General features: G+C 49.1%; 1 protein-coding gene and 1 long non-coding RNA gene across 2 annotated transcripts in view; one reads left to right on the plus strand and one right to left on the minus strand.

Annotated features, from left to right (window-relative positions):
* Positions 1 to 8,171: 8,171 nt before the first annotated feature.
* Positions 8,172 to 20,775, minus strand: part of Ankh (ANKH inorganic pyrophosphate transport regulator) — a gene marked incomplete at its 5' end in the record, with an annotated part of 138,084 nt that continues 125,480 nt past the window's right edge. The window contains 4 exon segments of the mRNA XM_005386126.2: positions 8,172 to 10,604; positions 11,624 to 11,723; positions 12,233 to 12,356; positions 14,816 to 14,945. Coding sequence (XP_005386183.1) covers positions 10,491 to 10,604; positions 11,624 to 11,723; positions 12,233 to 12,356; positions 14,816 to 14,945 — 468 coding nt within the window. The 3' untranslated portion in view covers positions 8,172 to 10,490.
* LOC106148675 lies at positions 14,952 to 19,117 on the plus strand. The gene is made up of 2 exons (XR_001234318.1): positions 14,952 to 16,788; positions 18,152 to 19,117. It is a non-coding gene; the product is annotated as an uncharacterized LOC106148675 (long non-coding RNA).

Consider the following 20,775-nt stretch of genomic DNA (forward strand, 5'->3'; position numbering starts at 1 on the left):
GCTGTAGTGGGGTCATAGCTTCAGAAAAGCTACGCTTTCAAAGAAACAGTACTTAAAGAAATAGAAAAGTCAGTCCCTATAAAAAATATTTATGTGTTGCAGCATGTGTCTTCAGTTGCCCTGGGTCTGAAGTCCTGTGCTGGTAAAGTGACATTAGCAGAACGGAAATTGATGGGGGTAAAGTGGACTCAGAAGGATGATCCGTGTAGAGCGATGTCCAAAATGGGAAGATGTTCCAAAAGAGGGTGCGGGAGTGGGAACTGCACCGGCTTACTTTCCATTCCTGAGTCTGTGGTGAGAGTCGAGAAGTTTTAGGCCCTTCTTAGTGGCAGAAAAATTATCTCCACCTTAAGCAGGCCTGACTTACACCCTTGAACTCACTCCAGGTACACTTAAACCTAAAATAATTGTCCTGTATGTGTTGCAGAGAATTAACATTGCTCTTCAGAGCATACTCACCTGCTCCTCACCCGAGCTACCTGTGCATGTACGGGTCCCACTGATTTCACTCCTGCCCTGGGACGAGTGCTGGCAGCCTTAGAGAACAAGCGGCAGATGGTCTCTAACTTAAATCACATGACCTTTGTATCCCCCTGCAATTTTACACCTTTTGAGGTAAAATCTCAGGCCACATCAGTCCATAGCAGCTCTGCTGGAAGACATACTTATAGACTCTATGTCCTTGGTCTTTGTTGCTGTTTTGAATTGGTAGGAAGCTCTGTTATTTTTCCCATCCCTGCATCCCAAAGTGCTACTTTACCGAAGAGCCCGTACTCTACTTTTGGGAAGTTTTCAAGAGCTTGGGAAATACAGTGTCACCTGTAGTGATTGAGGACTGCAGTTGTCTACTCGTAGGACTTCCGGAGGCTTTCTAGCTGTGTCATCTTTTGATGTTAAAATATAGTTTGATCATTTTTTCATCTCTGTTTCTTAAGCAGTACTTTGCAAGTACTCGCCTCAAAAGCCCAGGAAGTATTTTTAGAAACATAAACCCTTGGGGAATCTTGATTGTAGGTATGTATAAAATTAAATGCCTTTAGTTAAGATCTGTGGCTACTAAAAATAAAGGAAAAGAAAGCCATCAGTGTGTAAGGCCAGTCTGACATGTGTCTGAACATAGAATGCCCAAGTAGTTTAGCCAAGGCGGGGCGTGCTAACAGGTACTTGAAAAAGGGCCTCTAAGGAACTGTGAGGAGAAGTGGTAAACTAAAGGGGAACTGCTTGTAGGATAATTTTTAAAGTGTTTTAAATAGAACAACGGCTTTCTGACAAGCCTGTGCATAAGCTAGAAAGAATAAAACTCTGCATGGGAAGATTTATGTGCGTGCAGTCCACAAATTTCTGATTTTAGAGCTTAAGTCCCCTATCTAAGAGAGGACTGTTATCTGAAGTGTACTTCTTGGAAACTCGTGATCTCTTCGAAGGGCGTGGAGTGAACCGGGCACCAGAGTTGAGCTCCGAGAGGGTTCAGTGACTGTGAGTGAGAACAGATACCCGCTCACTAGTGTTCTTCTAATTCAGTTCATAAGTCAAGCACGAAAGCACCAAACTGAACTGCCTGGCTGCCCCCACCGCTGGCTTTGCCTGGGTGTGCTTGGCGGTGGGAGCGGGTGGTGTGACAGTGACCAGGAGCCAGGTCCATGCACTGCAGCCCTGCAGCTCTGAAGCTTGGGACCCAGCAGCAGTCCGGGGATGGAGGTGACTGTCCCAAATGATTGTGTTTTTTTCACAGTAAATTAAAATACTGGGTGGGGGGAATGAATTAGTAGGTGTATTTAAAAAGGGGCGACCATTAAGTGTGGAAACACTGTGCTGAAATGTCATCATACACTTTCTATGTCTTTATTCCCAGGCCGGAGAGCCACTTGTATATTTAAGCATTTTGAGTGCTCAGGAGTATTTAGTAGTGTTCCTGCAGGACTCTGGTTGGAGTTTTATCGCAATTTCATTGACTTCTTGGGTATAAACTTGGATCAGGAATGAAATTACCAAGATATAGGTCAATATGGGAAAGGACGGTGGCCTTAGAATACCACAGTTTCTTCTGGGCCTAGTGAAGCACTCTAGGAGGCTGAGGCAGGAGGATTATAAGTTCAGCCCCAGCCCGGGCAACTTAGCAACTTAAGGGAGACCCTCTCTCAGAATTTAAAAAGGGTTGGGACTGTTAGTGCAGTGGGAAAGCCCTGGTTTCAGTCCTCAGTACCTCAAAACAAAAACCCCAAATCAGTCTTGGTAGTCATTTTCCCAGTAACCAGGGGTGTTTGAGCTTCGTTTTGAACTTCAAAATTTTTTTGGTACTTAATTTTAGAAGCTTTCATTTATATATTGAAAAATGCCTTGATCCTTATTCACACAAATGGTGCTAAAAATACAGTACCCCTTCCAAGAAGCACAGCACTGCAGTTCGAGTGTGACTTCTGAGTATCTCAGTATTGCAACAAAGCCAAACTGTACTGAATGAATTTCCTTTTCATTGTTTTATAAAACTGGTGTTGCTCCCTGCACTTGGGTGGCTTCTGACTTCCTGTCTTGTGAATCTGAGAGGACAACAGCCCAGTTTCAGCACTTGGACTGGGGTGGTGGTGTTTTCCCCGGGGGACGGGGACGCTCCCTCAACGGAGAGCATGCGTGAGCCTGGCCGTGTCCTTCCCAGCTTGCTCAGCAGCTCCTCTGTTTACACTGGAAGATGAGATGTCAGCATTTGTCAAAATTGACGCCTGTTCTGAAAAACGGGCCCCTGAGGCCCCACGCGGCGTGCGGGCCCTTGTTCCTCGGCAGACGCGTCCAGACCCTGGCTCGCGGTGACAGTTTCCCGTCACTGCGGAGTCTCTCGTCTTCACTGTCAGAGGCCGGACCTGCTGGATTTTGCTCTTGAATCCCCTTCAGCGAGCCTGGTTACTAGCAACTAGAAAAACAAATAACTAAAAATAAACTGAGAAAATAAAACTAGGAGGCTGGCTGTGGTTTAATGCCTGCTTTTGAGGTCTTTGGCAGAGGGTGATTCAGTGTTGGCCTCCTGGCACCGCCGAGCAGGCCTGTGATGTGCAGGGGTCCGCTCCTGACTCCCCATCCTTCTTGGGGCAGGGAGTGAGATCTTGGAAAGTGTCTTGGCAGTGCTGAAGCGTCAGATGCAGTGAAGTGGTTAGTGCAGCGGTTAGCACAGCGCCTGACCTGTAGTGAGCGCTCCAGAAAGGCTGCACGGGGTGGGTCGTGGGTCTGGGTAAGCAAGTTACCGAACCTTCCTGCACCTGGGCCGTGCCTTCTGCCTGAAGTGAGGAGCCAGCCTGTGGCAGGCTCGGAGGAAGACTCCCGCGGCTGCCAGAGCAGGCTTGGGCCACCGTCCTGACCGGCCTCGCCGCCTTTGCTGAGGAGAGTGCTGCTGTGTGTGGCGCCCTCCTCAGCCCCTCTGAAGCGTACCTGGAAACACCTGTGGTATAGTGCTGGGTCTGAGCCTGTCTTGCTGAAAAGCTGATAACCTAGAGGCCGGGCAGGACTTGCAAAGGGGTCTTGCGAATGGCGAATGAAGGAGCCAGCAGCGGTCTGTCTTCTGCTTAGTCAAGGAACTACTCAGTCCGGGAGTCCGTAGCAAAATGGTGCCTGGCTTCCAAAGCACCCACTGGCTAGGGGCACGGCAGCCCTCAGAAAGCAGTGCTCGGTTGGTACGGGCAGTGAAAGGACCTCTATGATACAAACAACAGCCAGGCACGGTGGTACATACCTGTGATGCCAGCACTCTGGGAGACTGAGGAGGGAGGATTGCAGGTTTGAGCCTAGCTCAGGCAAATTACTAAAACCCTGTTCTTGGGTCTGTCACACTAATCTCATTCCCTAGGTGGATATATACTTGAGACGTCTTGCTGCCTTGTCCCCCAGGCAGCCCCGCTGACTTACAGTTCCGCTGGAGAGGATGTGGGCCAGTTCCTTGGGCCCTGGCCACCGCTGGGCTTTATTCAGCTTTCTGATTTTGGCTGAGCTGATAGTTGGAGGTTTGGTTTCCACGTCTTGTCTTGAGTGAAAGCGAGCACATTTTCCTCTCTGCCATTTACAGGTCACAGTGTGGAAGCCATCTGTTCGTGTCCTTTGCCCGTCAGCCGTATTTTCTAACTACCTTTGGTTTTTGTATCGTATGTCACAGAAGAGCAGTTTTGTAGGGCAGGAGCATTGAGAAGGGCAGAAGACTGGGGCCATGGGGAATCCTTCCCTCGAAGCGCTGTTGCCTTTATGAGCTCAGAGAGGGCCCCTCCTGAGCTAAGACTGTAAGGACGCAGGAAGGGACAGAAGTGCCAGACTCCTGGAGGCACAGTGATGTGGCTGGTGGGCTGCTGCTGGCAGCTGGAGGAGGTGACGAACGTGATGCCTTAGACACGTGCCTCAGACGCAGGGGCGGGAGCACACTTACACCTCAAGGTAGCACAGCGCTCTGTGGACACAGCGCGGCCGGGGCCAGGTGGCACCACGCTGTCTTCAGTGCCACCAGGACCTGACAAGCCCTGCCCTGTAGCCCAGGGTGGAGACACGTGGCCCGAGTGCGAGGGGAGGCAGAGGGGCCCTCAGGGCTTCAGAAACACTTTGGCGGAGGTGGGACAGAGAGCCGGGCCCTTACCTCAAGAGTGCAATGGAGCAGTGGAGGGGAAACGCGTATCTCTAGCAGGCCAGTGGCTTACGGGTTATAGGAACAATAAAAACACGAGACAGCATTTTATGAGGAGTTTGCAAAAACAAAAAACGCCGTCTATGAGGTTAAAGTGAGATTTTTAAAAGAGTAATGTTTTCATGACAAAGACCGGCAGGAACAGGACGCCCCCCTGTGGCGGGAGGAGGTTCGGGCTCCGCTGTTCTCCACTTGGCCAGCGCGGGTCTCGCTCTGGGAGCCCCGTGTTAGAACCGGGCGGAGAAGTCGGAGTGGGCTCGCAGAAGTACTTGCAGTATTACTGAAGTTGTGGGAAGTAAGAATAACTTCAATAGACGTATTTAAATATGACAAGGAATTAGGAGAAATACCCCAGTGCTTAGAGGTTTCGCCACCGAGGCTGAGGGCCAGATTTTAGGAACTCAAGTAACTGTGGTGAGTAATCAGACTCATCGTTAGAATAAGAAAATCAGGAAACTGTAAGCAACCTTAATGATACGCAACTGTTTAAGCTTTACTTACACGAAAATTAGAACATGAAACCTATTTGACAGTGTATGGTGCAAATCCAGAAAAAGAAAAGCCAAAACAAAAGAAAGGCATTATATAAATGCTCTTAACAATGCAGACACTTACATCTATTAAATACATAATCCGCACTTATTTAAATGCAGTATATATTTTATAATGACCTCTGCAGTCAATTCCAATCAAAAGCTACACAAAATATTTAATGTGACTGATTTCAACAATTTCAACTAAACCCACAGTTCTGATGTGAAACTGGAAGCCTGTCAGCTGACACACAGGACATGTGGAGGAATGACTCCTAGGAGACTTACTTTGGTTAACAGAGAGGCAATGCTGGAGTGCTGCTAATACTCAGCTCGAGATGAAGATGAGGTAGTTTTATTTTTCTGCTGTTGAATCCTGTGCTGTGTTCTAAACTACACTGTAAGAGAATGTTAGGCCGGGAAGGAGTCGTAGCAGCGGACAGATGAGCAGGTGAGGCCAGAGAGCCGCGGGGATGAGGCGGCGCACGAGGGCTCGGAAGCAAGTGCTCCCGCAGCGTGCAGGTGTGGGCTTGCTGGCGCTGCACGGAATCTCCCTGTGGCCCCTCAGCCCACTGGTCGTGCCAGTTTTGGAGAGCTAGCCTTCATTAAGCAAACCAGCGTATGTCGTTGAATCCAAGGAGCGAGGGACTCGCCGCCACAAGCCTTGTGGGTGTGGCAGCCTTGGGCTAATGGGCCTGCCTGTGGTGACGTGGCCGGTGCTGTGGGTCTCTCGGTGACTGGTGGTGATGTGTACCCTGCACCTGCTTTGTGAGAGTGTGGTGAGGAGTCACCTTCAGGAGCTGTGTCACCACCCCGGGGCCCCTGCTGTTCAGAGCTCCACCCCGCAGAGACCCGGAGTCCACCCGGCCTAATGCTTCCTACCTCCAAAGGCACCTTGGCTTCCAATTGAGAACATCTGCCTTTAACTCCTACAGGAAGAGCTCGTCTCCACGTCACTGAATTACCATAAAGGTGTACAGAGAATGGTACCACCATTTTGAGCTCCTCTGTCCCTTTATGTAACCTAAAGAAAGCCCTTACATTTCTCCAAGGAAAGAGTTCTGTGTTCTTGTGTGCTTTTGCTTAAATGTACGTAATGTAGAAAGGAATGTCTTTAAAGTGCACTTGAAATTATGTAGCCTAACTTGAAATACTATAGGAGAAACATTTGCTGAATCTATGTATAGCCAGTAGCCACTGATAAACATTTGTATGTCTTAAGCAGTCTTTAAGAACCCAAGTTGATTGCAAATGAAGCAGCAAAAAATTATCAATGAAGTGAAATATTTCCAAAGGTATTGATTAATAATTGCCCTGGAATCACTTGGATTTGGAAGAGAATTTTTTTCCTTTGATTTAGGTGCTTTTCCTAGCACAGCGGTGTAAAATCTAGCCCTAACCTCCCCTCTTGTGGAGAAAAATAATTTAGAATACGGTCACTTCATCTCTTTGTTATTTTTTCCTTTTGAGATAAAAAAGTAAATATATAATTTGCTACCTTTTCTGACTTCCGAGTGGAATGAGGGTTATTTTGATCCCACAATAATTGCTCTCCTGTTGAACATTTCTGTGGTATTTTTAGATCTCTGAAAGGGCAGGCCAGAGGGCCTTTTCTTACAATTTTCTTTGGATTTTCTCTACATCCTGTTTCATGTGTGGTTAGATCAGCTGATGAGTCACCTGATGTTTTGCCGTTTCAAATGACAGAAATAGAGATTCAAAATAACCACACAGAGAAGTATCTCCAATGTTTACCAAACGCATTGCTCAAAAACATGCTTTCCTACGGTTCAAGTGCTTTTGATAAAAGCCCTGTGTAGGCAGCCGTGGGAAGGTGTGCGGCGGATGTCTCCGTCGCGAAGTCAGAGTCTGTCCCGGTCCTCTCACAGCCTGTGCTGCAGTGCTCATTGTAAGCAGAGGTGGGTGCAGAACTTCGAACAGGAAGGCCCCCTCTCCCGGACTGTGCCCTGGTTTGATGGATGAAGACTTCACCCTCACTACAGAGCCAGAACTATGGCCAATGCGTACAGACAGGCACATGATGTTCTGGGCACTGGTCTGCTAGAGATTTACTAACGTAGGGAGCTTTCTAAAAACAGGAAAACATTCTTCAAGGTAATGTAATTCCATGACAATATTACAGATACTTTCTATTTTGCAACACACGCACATTCTTCCGCTGCAGTTTGAAGGGGAAAAATGTCAGAGGTACTGAGTCTAAGGGGGTGTGTTTCTAGAAACCAGCGGTACAGAAATAGTTCCTCTCCCTCTTCCCTTTAGAAGATCCCCAAATAAGGAACAGTGGGGAGGGAAAGGAGCTGCGACACTTTTGTACTTCTAAAGGCGTAGTTGAATAACTCTTCCCATTGTTAGGAGGTGCCATGGTTTTCTCAACCCTGCTAAATTTAGAAAGGGCTGTGAGGTATCCCGGCAGTCTGGAGACCGGATTCCTGGGCTCCATGGGTCCCCTTCCTTGGGGCTCTGACCCCTGGCACCTCCCAAGCTTAGTTACTGGGAAAACTGCCCTTAAGTATCGCACCTCAGTTTTCCGTGGGCTTGTCTGATCTACCGTAAGTCAGTATGAAGTGTTCCAACTTGTGAAGCCTTCCACAGACACGTTGAAGCCAGACCACCTGCTGACACTAAAGCCCAAACCCACAGGACAGGAGTGCCTTGGGCACAAGACAGGCCTACTGCAGGACCAAGGGCAGTGGGCTCAGAAAACGGTGCCGCCACCAAAGGCCGCCCTGACCTTGGATTGCTGAGAAAATCCTCCTAGGAAGTCTGCTCTGAGTTGCCCAAACACACTTCTCAGCATTTAGCTGAAAAACTGCTTTATGCCCTTATAATTTTGGATTGCATTTGTCTACAAGTAGCTGTTTAACCTTGAGAAAGTTACAGCAGTCTTCGCATGGTCCTTGAAGTGAGACTCTCGCAGGCACGGTGCCCGTCTAAATATATGTCGGCTGAAAAAAACGGCTCAAAAATAAACGTGTCACGGGAACATTTATTGGTTTGGCAAAGTTGAAAGATTGTTTCTAATGATTCTGAAAAGTGGGGAGACCCCTCTGTCCCACCGTGTCTGATGATGGAGTTCTTGGTAAGAACAGAAGATGCCCTCGCGGAGTTCTGCCTTAGTTCAGCTACTTGTTGGGTCTGGCCGCAGCCCAGGGGAAGGACCACTGCCCTGCTTCCTGGCTCACAGAAACTTCACACAATGTGATGGCACATTCATCTTTATCACTGTGATAATTATACCTTCTAATTGCATAGCGAAGAGGCACTGGCTGATCTTTCCTGGGCTGCTGTGAAGGATTTGCTTTTTCAATTTGATCTTTAAGTTCTGACCCCAGAAGCATGAAAGTCACACATGTTAAAAAATACTGCTGTTTAATTTTCTAGTCAGGTACTTTAAAAAAGCCAATACAATTAGATTTTTTTTTTTTTAATCATCTTTTCAGCTCTGCCCCTGAACCACCCCAGAGCAGCTACACATCTTAATGTTCAGCACTCGTATATAAATGGAGAAGCCCCTTGGAGGAAGCTTGTAGGGACTTGTCCAAGTTGTAGGCACATCTGAGGGGCACTGGGTATCCAGAGATGTGAATGAAACCCTGTGATGTCCACAGCCAACTTTCTGCCCTTACAGTCTTGTTTCTCTGAGAAACAGGATGTTTACATAGCAATGAAGACAACAGACACGCAAGGCCTTTTTCTTTATCTCCTTTGCTCTTCTGGCTTATCCTCATACCCACTTTTGTCTACACCAGTGAACCCATTTATTTCCAGTTACCCATCCTGGAAAATAGTTCTCTTGTCATTTACCAACCCTTACATTCAGGTACAAATGAGGGACTTTGTAAAAAAAAAAACAAAACTGCCACAAATACGATATAATGGCCACTGATACAATTCTACTATAGGTATGCTAGCACGCAGGCAATCACCATATTGTATTAGAGACATTTTATTGAAAATGCGAAAATAGGAAATGTATTATAGCCTAAAATAAATTACATAACATATACAGCATATATTTATATCTTTAAAATATTTTTTTTTGTTTAGGTTCTTTCAGTCTCGTTATTTTGACTAAATCAAGAATTTAGTGACTTGTGTCCATAATTTTTTAAAGGAAAAAACCCGCTTTCAAAAACTTAGAAAAATATACTGCACTAAATGGACTTCCAATGCATTATTTCAGGGAATATCACATAGTGACTTTGATAATTGTTTATAAAATGTCTTGCTTTATGGTGTGTGTGCGTGAGAAGTACCGTAGTACACTCTGAATTACCTGTACCGCACAGTCGTGACTAGGAACGGCAGAACCAGGTAATACATCTACTTCAAAGGTTAGGAGAGAGCAATCTGGCATTAGAATGCTAGATTATGACTTAAAGCTTCAGTTCACGGTAAAACTAAGTGGAAAGTTAGAACGCGCCGTTTAACTCGCTCTAGCGCCACCTTCAGGAAAGGTGCGTGAAAAGCAAGCCTTCGGGGAAAGTCATGCGGAGGGATGCTGGCACGGAGGGATGCTGGCATTTGGAGGTGCGCCTGTGGGACAACTTCGAAAAATTAGCTCATGTATATACACGGTGGGGTGTGACAGCTCGCTCAAACTGGAACACACGAAGTGAGGTGCTGCTCTTCTTGACCTGCCCGTCTGCTACTCTGGGGGCATCATACAGCTTCCTACAGGAGATTATTTCCATACATCAGCCTGGCGTGGTCACGGGTCTGTTGTTCGGTATGAAAGGCGACTCCAGCTGCAGGACGTGGCCACCTTCTGCGTGTGGCAGACAGTTGACGAGTCCGCGGTGGAGGGGAACTGCAGTGGCTGCCGGGGCACATCCCTGTGCATCCATGGTGCCTAGAAGCAAGTCAGGGGGGCCGTGCTTTTACCTGCTGATTCAAAACAGACAAAGGGACAGAGTCTGTGGCCGGCTGGGCAGAGAGGCCTGCCAGGCGGTGGCGCAGCTGCAGTCCTTTGGTTCCAAGTGGAGATTGTTCGGGGAGGAGTAGAGCCTTCGACTATGAGGCAGCTATGTCTTTCGGGTTTTTATGAAGCAGGGGCACAAAGTCAATGGTTTTGTGTTTACAAAGCGACAGTAAAGACCCTTGCTTAGGTCCCCACATCAGTGTGAGCATACCCAGTATGCTAGAGGATTTACACGAAACCTTTAAATCAAGGCCTCTCGTTGGGAGGGGAGGGGGGGGGAGGGGGGGGAACACAGTGGGAGAGGGAGGAGATGATGCGAAGTGTCGTCCAGCGGTCCCTGCAGTGCCCCTCGGTGTCCCGTGCTTCATTCTCGCTCCTCTCTCATTTCCACGACGTCTGTCACCTCCTCAGCGGGAGGCATGTCCGTCATTGCGGAGTCTTCTCCCTCTGTGGCGGACTCATTCTCCATCTTCTTTTTCTAGATCAAAGCAGACTCGTCAGTGGGGGCTGTGCCCAGGGACACTTCACAGTGCAGTTGTGACAGGGAGAAGCCACCGGGGAGCGGGTGGGTCGCTGAGCTGCGGACTAGATCTCATTTACGGCTGGGGTGCCTTCAGTAGGCTGCATCTTGGTCCAGCACATTCTGGTCGCTTTGCTTGTTCGTGTGCCTCGCACAGTCCTAGGCACCTGGGGACACATCTCACCCGCCTGCCTGTGTGCCCTGGAACCGTCTCAGACACTGTCCCCCGCAGCCCTTTCAAGTGCAGACTGCCATCCACTCCCGCCCCACGGTCACCTGCGAACTGCTGTCCTCCTCCCCGAAGCCCTGAGCTTTGAATCTAGAATATGTCCCCCTGGTCTGTCGTCAGTTCTCTGGGGCTCACTGCAAGTGAAATCCCCCCATTCAGGCTTTTCTAACATGGTTAATACTACTACTTTCTACATTTTTAACTATTTGTAGGTAACACTGGGATGTAGGATGACAGACATCGATCCTTGTAGTTATCTCCTGTGAGAAACATGACAGAGGGCGGCACAAGGAATGATTATGTACAGAGTCCACCCAAAACTTGCATGCACTCCTCAGCAGCTCATACTAGTAAATGCCTGGAAGCTCACAGCCGCCCCTCTGGGCGCTTCTTGTAGCTGTAGAGACCAAGGGCAACTTGTGTTCATCTCATCATGTCTCCATAAATGTAATATGAAGATATTTACAAGCTTTTCTTTTCCTGACGTGTTTACTTTTTTGGTGGACTCTGTATATAATGACAAGCGTGACATCCTCATTGTGTTACTAAATCTGACTAAGGCTGAGGTGAGGCTGGCCCCGAGGGCTTCTCACACAGAGCTGGCCCTGGAGCTGCGGTGGGCAGGGCAGACCCTGGGAGGATGGGATGAAGGTGCAGGGCCCACCATGGCCGCCACCACACAGGTGTGGACACGGGCTCGGGGCTGCAGACACCCGGGCGGGACTTGGCAGCTGTTAGCAGCCCTCACCTGTTTCCGGTAGACATAGCATGCTGCGATGGCGACCATGGTGGACTCTCCCACGAAGCCTGCGAGCAGGGAGCCCACGCCCAGGGTGGCTCCGTGTACCCTGGGGATGAGAAGGTGCAGGTGGTTTAAACATCTGTTAAAGCACATCAAGGCATAGCAGCTGACACCAAAACCCATTGCTGAGGCCCAGGAAGGTGCAGATGGAGATGTGTTTGGGAAGGGCTGATCCTAAGGCCCACCCTCGGGGGTGGGGGGACCTAGAACCAGAGCTGAGCCGTCTCCTTCCCACCACCAACATGGGCTCCTTGTGCCCAGCATCAGCTCCGCCCTGCTGACCAGCCTTGTCCCCTCACGGGAGCCTGGGAGCTCTCAGAGGGCGGGGACGCCACCTCCCTTCCAGGCTAGCTCCTCCCCACCTGGGCTCCCGGCCCACAAGGTGCCTGTCGTGCCCCGTGGGCTTCACCTGGGGAGGTGGCAGCATGCAAACATGCTTCCCAGTGCCTGGCTCTATTACGCCTGGGGCTTTCAGCTGAAGCGGCAGAGTTTAGCCCTCTGGACAGGGTACTTGGTGGCAGAAGGACCCCCAGCCCCAAGCCCCTGGCGACATACCCCAGGTAGGGCAGGACCACGAGGCTGGTGATGAGCACGATGATCCGCAGCACGGAGCTGGGCGCCAGGACAAAGGTCTTCTTCAGGGTCATCAGCCACCCGGTGAGATGGGCCCTGACAGTGACTGGGAGACAGTGGAGGGCTCATTAGCTGTGCCCGGCTGCTGCCCCGAGACTCCCACCTTCCCACAGCTGGAAGCCGACCTTGCTGCAGGGGTGCCGCCCTGCTCTGAGTCTGGCTGGGGTCGGCCTGCGGTTCCCACCCTGGTTCCCACCGCCCATAGGCCTAGCATCTAGATGGCCGATGCAGGTAGGGGCCTTGTTCCCCAGCCACTGTCATCTTCTGATGGCCTGCCGCTCCCACGATGGCCCTGCCCCATCACCAGCCCCACCACCCGGCTCTGGCAGTCTGCCTCTAGGAGGAAACCTGGGGAAAGGCCAGAAGCCGTCTCCCTCCCACCGGCCAAGTGAGGCCAGGAGACGAGGGCTGGGGGTAAAGAAGGGCGCTGCAGTTGTCCCCACTTCCCATCAGGTCCATCCTGTCCTCCTCCGCTGCCCTGGTTGTTCCAAGCTCGGACATCCACCACTTGCCCGCCGTGGTGCGGGACCCTCACAGCAGTCCTCCTTGTTCCTGGGTAACAACTGCTCCCAGTGGCTGGAAGGCAGAACCTCCTGTCTTGGGTACAGAGCTGCACCCCCAGCCCTGCTGTCCTCGTGCAGTCCTCAGTGTGTCCCACTGTCCCCAGGGGTAAAAGTGTTGTATTAATGAGGCTCACCTTCTCTTAGGCACAGACACCTTCACTTAAATTTGGCCAGGGGAGACACTAAGGATCGAAGGCACATCTAATCTGGTGGCCCAACCCAAACCCTGTCAGATGGGGCCTGACAGCTGTCTGAAAGGTCCTCATCTCACAGGCAGAGATGGAGCCAGAGGAGGCCGCAGGTGAGTTGCACACCCAGAGACAGCCTGGCCCAGCAGGGTCTGTTTGAGATCTGGCCCTTCACTGGGTCACGACTATGGGAAGTGAACCACACATGTCTCATTCTAGTGTGGACTCCTTAGGTGGCGTTCACTTTCCAAAGCTTGGCTCATCCAGGATCTACCTGACAAAGGCCGGATGCCACCCTGCTGTTCCTGTCACAGCTTAGAAGGTAACACCTACCAGTCCTGGCCTCCAGAACGGCTCAGTGCCTAAAAGTGGGGACTGACTGTTGCCTCACTTGGGGACAGCACGGTTTGGCAGGTGTGCCATCAGCCCTGGCCTGATGATTTCTGGAGCTCATATCTTAACCAACTGAGGCTTTGTAGAACCTAGCCTCTAGGTTTAATGATTTGTCAGTGGTGGCGAACATTTTAGAGCTTTCAATAATACAATCAGCCCACTGCGGCACATGTGCTGTAGGTTTGCCACCACCGATTTCCGTGGATTATTTTTGACAATTTTTCTTTCTTTCATGCTAGGGATTAAGCATATTAAGCATGTGAGCTTACACCCTCAGAACTGGCAATTTATTTTTGACTAGGTAACACGCACTAGGTGCAGAATTTAAACAGTGCAAAAAGAAATACAGTGTGGAGGTGTTTTTAATCATGCCTATTCACACCCCGTTCTGCTTTCCACATCAACCCCTGGTACCAGCGTGGTGAATTACTCCTAGGAACTCAATCTAGATACTGAAGCCCTTGCTGCATATACAGTGATGCCTCAGTTCATGAACTTATTTATTCCACAATTTTGGAGAAGATCACACTTGTATTTGTGGGGAAGATGGCTGTGGTTGTTTGTGTCACCTGATATCATTTGGAAACAAAACAATTTTACCAAGCATGTTTTTTTGTGAACTAAGTTATCTGCAAACAAAAGTGTTCCTGAAATGAGGCATCCCTACGTGTGTGTGTGTGTGTGTGTGTGTGTGTAATATATATATTACAAAGATACTGTATCTCTGCTAGACATTTGCTATTGCAATGGTTGAATAGCCATAAACCACTGCACTGCTTGGTTGTGTCATTTAACCTCGAACAACCCTATTCTTGTGTAGTACACCACATATGACTGACTCATCTTGGCAACGTCCGCCTTGGCTTATGTTTCTGCTGTGGGAATTTTCCTTTTTGCGTCTGTGCTACCTGGCCTCCACTCTGCCCCCGGACTCTTCTTTTCCCCAAGCGTGGTTTTCTTTTTCCATACAGCTCCAGGGTTCGGAAGTCTGCCCTGTCCATTTCCTTTTTCTTTTTTAACCTGTCACCCTGTAAAACTGGCATTTGGAATATATAGTTCGAATAACTGCAAGTCACGCATAATTTTGTGTATTCATCGCCACAGTGAAGACAAATGATGGAATTACCATTCCCTCCAAAACTCCTCGTGCTTTTTTCTGGGTCCCCTGTCTTTTTACTGTTTGGAACAGTATTCCTCTTTGATTTATTCATTGAACTTTTAACCTGGTAGCTAATGTCTTCACATCCTTCTAATCTACTGTGGAATATTATATTTTTGTTGGTGACGTGTTGCAGTGATTTGACATTTCCAACAAGACGTGGCTGGGCAGGAGGGTAGATGGGAATGCCTTTGTTCCTTACCTGGAACCGGGAAGAAGGAGAAGATACGCAGAGGAATGACGCAGAGCTCAGCAAAGGCAAAGTCCACTCCAATGATGTCTATCAAAATCTTCTCGGAGACATTGGGGGTCCAGAACATCACAAAGCAGAGCTGGAGGGCAACATCGAGCAGAGTTGTGAGGAAAAGCAAGAGCAAACCGAGAGTCAGGGGTGATGTGCACTGAGGCGTTCCAGAAGATGGCACACCTGCCTGATCAGGTGGCTGGCACACCTGGGCCTCAGCTGCATGTCCCTGGCTTGTTCTCACCTGCCAACAGGGGCGCCAGTCCATGCGCTCCACCTGTCCCCAAGGGATCCTGTGGTGTAGCAGATGTGGCACATCTGCTGTGGGTTGTATCTCAGTGGGTAACCTGGCCGAGGACGGAGAGCAGTGTGCTCCGTCAGTGCCTACCCAGCGGGCTGCAAAGCCCGGTTCATTCTGGGCGGACACACTTGTTCATGGAATCTCAGCCTTACAACAGTAGAGGCCTGAAAGCCTCTAGCCCTTGGATGGTATGCAACACGTAATGCAAGGAAATACTCGTGAACTTTCTAGGTCTAATTAGGGAGTAAGGGAAAGAGATGAAAGCACAGCTCTGGAACTCTGAAAAGCAGAAGGAAGTGGAAAATGGACTGAACAGACTCAAGGAAGTGGAATTTTGAACCAAGGGGAGGGGAGCAGAGTTCTCTGCCCTCCCCACTTTCTTCCCCACAGACCAGGAGGTTCTGGGAGGTGGGGGCCCAGCAGCCGGGGGCTGATGGGCAGTGTCTCCCCAGACTCAGCAAGACATGGAAATTTTGTCTCTGGGTAAGCAAAACGGGGGTGCTGACATGGTTGAGGATGGAGTTATTACGTAGAAAATAAGGACTACAGGACGGGTGATACCTGCTGCCACCACCACCTGACCTCCCTCCTATCTCTCCCTTTCCCCTGCTCTTTCTCCTTAGCACCCAGAACACAGAAAACCAGCTGAGTCCCCAGGCAGGAGATCCAGAGTGAGCAGTTTCAGAGGAATCTGACCAGACAAAGACGGAAGACTAAACGTTCTGAAAAATTTGAGGCTCCCTAAGATGGAAGTCGGCCATCAGTGAGGCCTACCCAGGTGATGGATCCCAAGAGGCAGGGAGAGCTCCACTGATAAAAATGAGTGCACACCCAAGGGCCGCTGGACCTTGGTGAAGGCCTCTAATATGAAGAGGTCCAGGCAACAGAATGGAAACGTTTGAAAAGATGAGAGTCACAGAACAAAGAAGGGCTGGGGATTAAGAAGAGGAAAGCAAAAGTGAAAAATCTACCGAGTGACAGGGAGATGAAGTGAGGGAAGGCTGCCACAAAGACAGAGCCGAGGATAAAGGCATGAGAAGCAGAAGGGAAAGAAGGATAGATTAAAAAACAAGCAAACAAATGCAAAACCGACAGAGGTCCAACATCCGGATAATAGGAGTTCCAGGAAGAGAGAGCACAGTGCTTGGGAAAAGACCCCTCAAGGCTCACTCTCAGCCAGACCCGGGACAGGGAAGACCCAAAGCAGCTCCCAGCTGTAGGCTGCTCAGCAGCGCCGACAGCAGGGAGACAGGCAGCACTGGTTTGGAGGGAAAATGACTTCTCTCCTAGATCTCTACACCACACTGTCAATCCGGGTATAGGAAGACACCTTACTTCTCAAGACCTCAAAAAATTTACCTTCCACGCATCCTTTTCGGGAAGCTACTGGGGTCTGCTTGGCTGAACAGGTCACAGGATTGAACACAAGAGAAAAGCAAAGGGAAACTGGGGTCAAGGCAAAGGACGATCTGAGGAAGGCTGTGACAGTAACAGGTCAGGGGTCCACGCCAGAGAAGTCACAAGGCACCCAGGGACGCTTCTTCGACAGGGCAGAACAGATAGGACAATGAATGTTTCTGTGTGATGGTGAGGCGTTTATGCAAAGAAGGCAAGCGGGAATCACTTACTGGTAAGTACACAGAAAGCTAAAAAAAAAATGACAAGGCCATTGTTAAATCCAGGAAAAACTAGAGATGTTTAATCAAGGAAGAGAACCGCAGATACCATAATCTATCAAGAGGATTTACCATGTTATCCCAGTTTAGCATAGTGACAAGCTACCAAAAGAGTTGTGGGATGCCCCTGGGAGCCGAAAGGGTACATGGTCAGAGGCAGAAGGGGCATGGCTACTGGTACCCCTCCTTACAGAACCAGCTTCTAAGACTGCTTGTAGATTTAAAGAATGGAAAGATACACCTTCGGAAGATAATGTTATAAATCTGCCAGCTCCACCAAATATTTATCTTTTTTTCCTAAAATGTGAGTAGTTCTTCTCTAAAATAAGACTGAATACATTATAAAGTGAATTATAGTAGTGTGAAAGCAGAACACTGAAATTTTAGATATAACATCTTTTATGTTTGGGCTAAATTAAGTTTCACGGAATCAGGCTGGTACTATTTACTATGTCATGTTGAACCATTCTTAAAAATACCTTGGAGGATCTATTATAAATGTGTTTCACCTTATAAATGCAAGAGAATTTTTTCCTATGAATTTTCAGCATCTGGGAAGTATATCCCACTAGTTTTTAAAAAATGGCAGATGTGCTATTACTTAATCCTATTGCGGGCTGCCAGCACTCACACCCCATTTTGACGGGAAGGGAAAAACACTCCCTTAGATTTAGCAACTTGGAGCTCGGGGGCTTTATTACTCGAGTGCCCTGGCTGAGGGGCTCGTCATGTTTTCCCACTGTAAACCTGCCTGCCTTAAGACAGGGAGACACCGCTCACAGCTGCAGCCCAAGCATGGTGGCATTTTCCTATAACTCCAAAACAACCCCAAGGATGGTGTTGGGATGTGATTTATTCCCCCATCTGTATCCCACCCCAACAAACAGATGCATCCCTCCTTCCATCTTTGCTTTACATTAGGCCCCAAATATTTCCCATGTCTGCAAGGAGTCTGTGCGTTAGGCACTCAGAGGTGGCTACTCCCTCTTACCCTGATGGTTAGGATGGGAGATGCACTCATACTCTGCTCAGAACTTCGGCTTCCAGGAGAATCATTAGCATGCTTTATTTTGCAGCCAGTGGTAATGTGAATGCGAGATAATGCCTCAAACACATGTTGCCGTCTCTTTGGGCTTTGCAAAATCATCGTAAAGTGACTTTTAAGTTAGAACAAACCAAGGAGAAAGGAAAGTGTAATTGCACATCAGAAAGAAGGATAGTGTGCTCGTGCTTCTGCGGGAAACAAGCCAGGTAATTCTTCCCTCTGGCTTCGGCACACGGATAATGTTCCCCTGGGGGCTTCTTACTGCCTTACAGGAAAGGATCAGCTGTCCTTTGGAGGAACAAGTCTAACAGGAGGACACAATGGTAGTGCATGTGCCCGCTCACTTAAAACACTTGCATCAATGTCCACTCACCGGCGCAGGTGACTGCAGTACACCAAGATGTTAAGGTGTGACAGCTCTCATGGGAACTTTCTGGACAGCAGCTCAACGTCCCATTCCTAAAGTTCCAGGGTGTGCCATACACTACTAAATCAGTTTTCTATCTGGTGTTTCCTGGGTCGGACATCCCGGGAAGATCCCCTATCAAGTCTCGCACCACAGAGGTGCCTCTTCAGAGTTTTCAGCCACTCCACTGAGGTCTATTTTGGGTCTTCTAAGGGTGTGGGAGCTGAACGCTGTCATGGGCCCGGGGCTTGCAGTGTACACTGGTAGCTACACGGAAGGAATGCTGTGTTTATCACAGCTGCCTTTCTCCCTCCCCCTGAAGTCTCTGCCATGCTTTGGGTAGGAAAGTGCTATGTCATCGGCCAGCACTTCCTTCACCGAGGCCATACATCTTGCACCATCTAGAAACGACTGCATGCAACTCCCAGGTAGGTGGTATGGCACTGCCAAAGGCCATGACACCCACCTGCAGCACAGCTTTCTCTGAGCAAACAAAGTGCTGAGTCCTGGCGTGATAATCAGACCTAAGTTAACCAGTCTCCTTCAGAAAACAAGATGCTTCAGAAGTTAACCTGACTAGGAACATTTCAGGAAAAGTGTCATTTTTCTGAGTTTACCCAGAGTGGTCTTGCTCAGAACATGCCCTCCCAGTTGACCATGACATGCTGTGTTCTTCAAATATTTGCAGAGTCCAGTGACACTGACTTTTCCAAACCAGAATGCAAACATAATAAACCACTGGCAACGAACAGGACTCGTTCCTCTAAGCGGCTGCGGGGTTGGGGTTTCTGCTGCAGTTTGTTGTCCAAATCATCTCATGAGGAAGCAGCCTTCAAAACAGAATGACCCACCCCATGCCCAGATCTTGGTTTTCTATTTATTTTCCAATCAATGACTCATTCTAGAACCAGGCTTGGGAATATTCAAGATGATCAGCCTGGAGTATCTGTAGTGCCAGAACCAAAAGAAGTGCTCAAGATAAAACCATGGGACATGCCAAGGGGACAGAGAAAGGGCTCCCAGTGGCCAAAGCTGTAACAGTTTCAGCAACACAACAATAACGAAGTACTGAATTAGAAATAAAAGTATGAAATGAACACACACAAGTCCATACTGATATAAACAAACAAATGGAGGAGGGGGGACAGATATGCCCAGAATTCTAAGGATTTCATTGCCCCCCCCACCCCGTGGATGGCCCATGCCTTGCACTCCTTAAGTGTGTGCTGACTTCGGTAACATCCTTCTAAAAAGCACAGTATGGGAAGATGCAGAAAGCAGACAAGAAACCCGCCAGACATCATTACCTAGGCCAGGTGGTCAATGTCAAAATCAACAGGAGGACTTGCGTCCAGAGCACCGGACTGGGATTCAAAGAAGCCAGCGCTGCCATCAGCATCTGAACCTGGGGAACTGCAGTGGTGCAGACATTTCTGCGTGTCCCTGGAGAACTCCGTCCCACAGGAGCGCTGAGCAGTGCTCTGCTGTGGCTTCATCTCCAGGAGTGGACGGACCACACCTCCGAGGGACTCACAAGGCTTTCTTCATTATCCTGATTAATCAGGGTTTGGCATTAAATGAGAGTCCTTGTCCTCTGCAGTAAGCAAAAGTAAAATCCACCCAGCTGATCTGAATTAAAAGCCCCAGACATCATTTTCATTTGGAGTTTTACTCAGGCTCATAATCCACCACTGGGGAAATCAGTGGTGAACCCTAAAATGCAGAACACAAGGAGCTGGTTTGGAGCGTGGCTCTGCAGCCCGATGGCCTGGGTTGGATTCCAAACCTACTGTTTCTTGGTAGTTTGCTGGGCTCAAGTTTCTCCAGCACGCGGGGCCTCACTGCCTTCATCTCTGCCTCAGGGATGTCACCCCCAGCCGTCCTCAGCAGAGCCAGTCTGCCCCCTGCCTGGACCTGTCCTCGCTGAGAAAAGGAGCTGACTGTATAAAGCCAATCAACACCCCGCTACCCTGATCGAGAAAGTCGTCCCAGGCACAGAAGCTTCTCCCTGGGCCCACACATTGCCCGTGACCCGTCCGGGTCTGCTATTATTCCTGTAAGAGGTTTCACAGGCCTGCAGTAAAACGTTAACAGCGGAATCATCCGTAGTCAGTGAGCTGGGATTGATTTCATCTTCCTCTTAGTATTTTTCCACAAAGAATACTGATGTAAAAAGAAAAAATCAGGAGAAGCTGGGTGGGGTGGCGCACTCCTATAATCCCAGCACTCAGGACATGAGGAAGGAGATAGCTGTGAGTTCAAGGCCAGCCTGGGCTCCATAGTGAGTTTGAGGCCCGCATGAATTACACAGCGAGACCTTGTCTCAAAAAGAACCCCCAAAAATCAGAAAACCAGTTTTAAATAAAGCAATTCCTGGACCTGTGCTCACAGGAAAGCTGGCCTGCATATGTGCACGTGGCAGCGATGTGAGGTGTCCTGTGTCAGGGTCGGGGACAGCTCCCACCCCAACAGGTGCCAATCACTCCACAC

Source organism: Chinchilla lanigera, unplaced genomic scaffold, assembly GCF_000276665.1.
Source record: "Chinchilla lanigera isolate Chin_1 unplaced genomic scaffold, ChiLan1.0 scaffold00025, whole genome shotgun sequence".
NCBI lineage: Eukaryota > Metazoa > Chordata > Mammalia > Rodentia > Chinchillidae > Chinchilla > Chinchilla lanigera.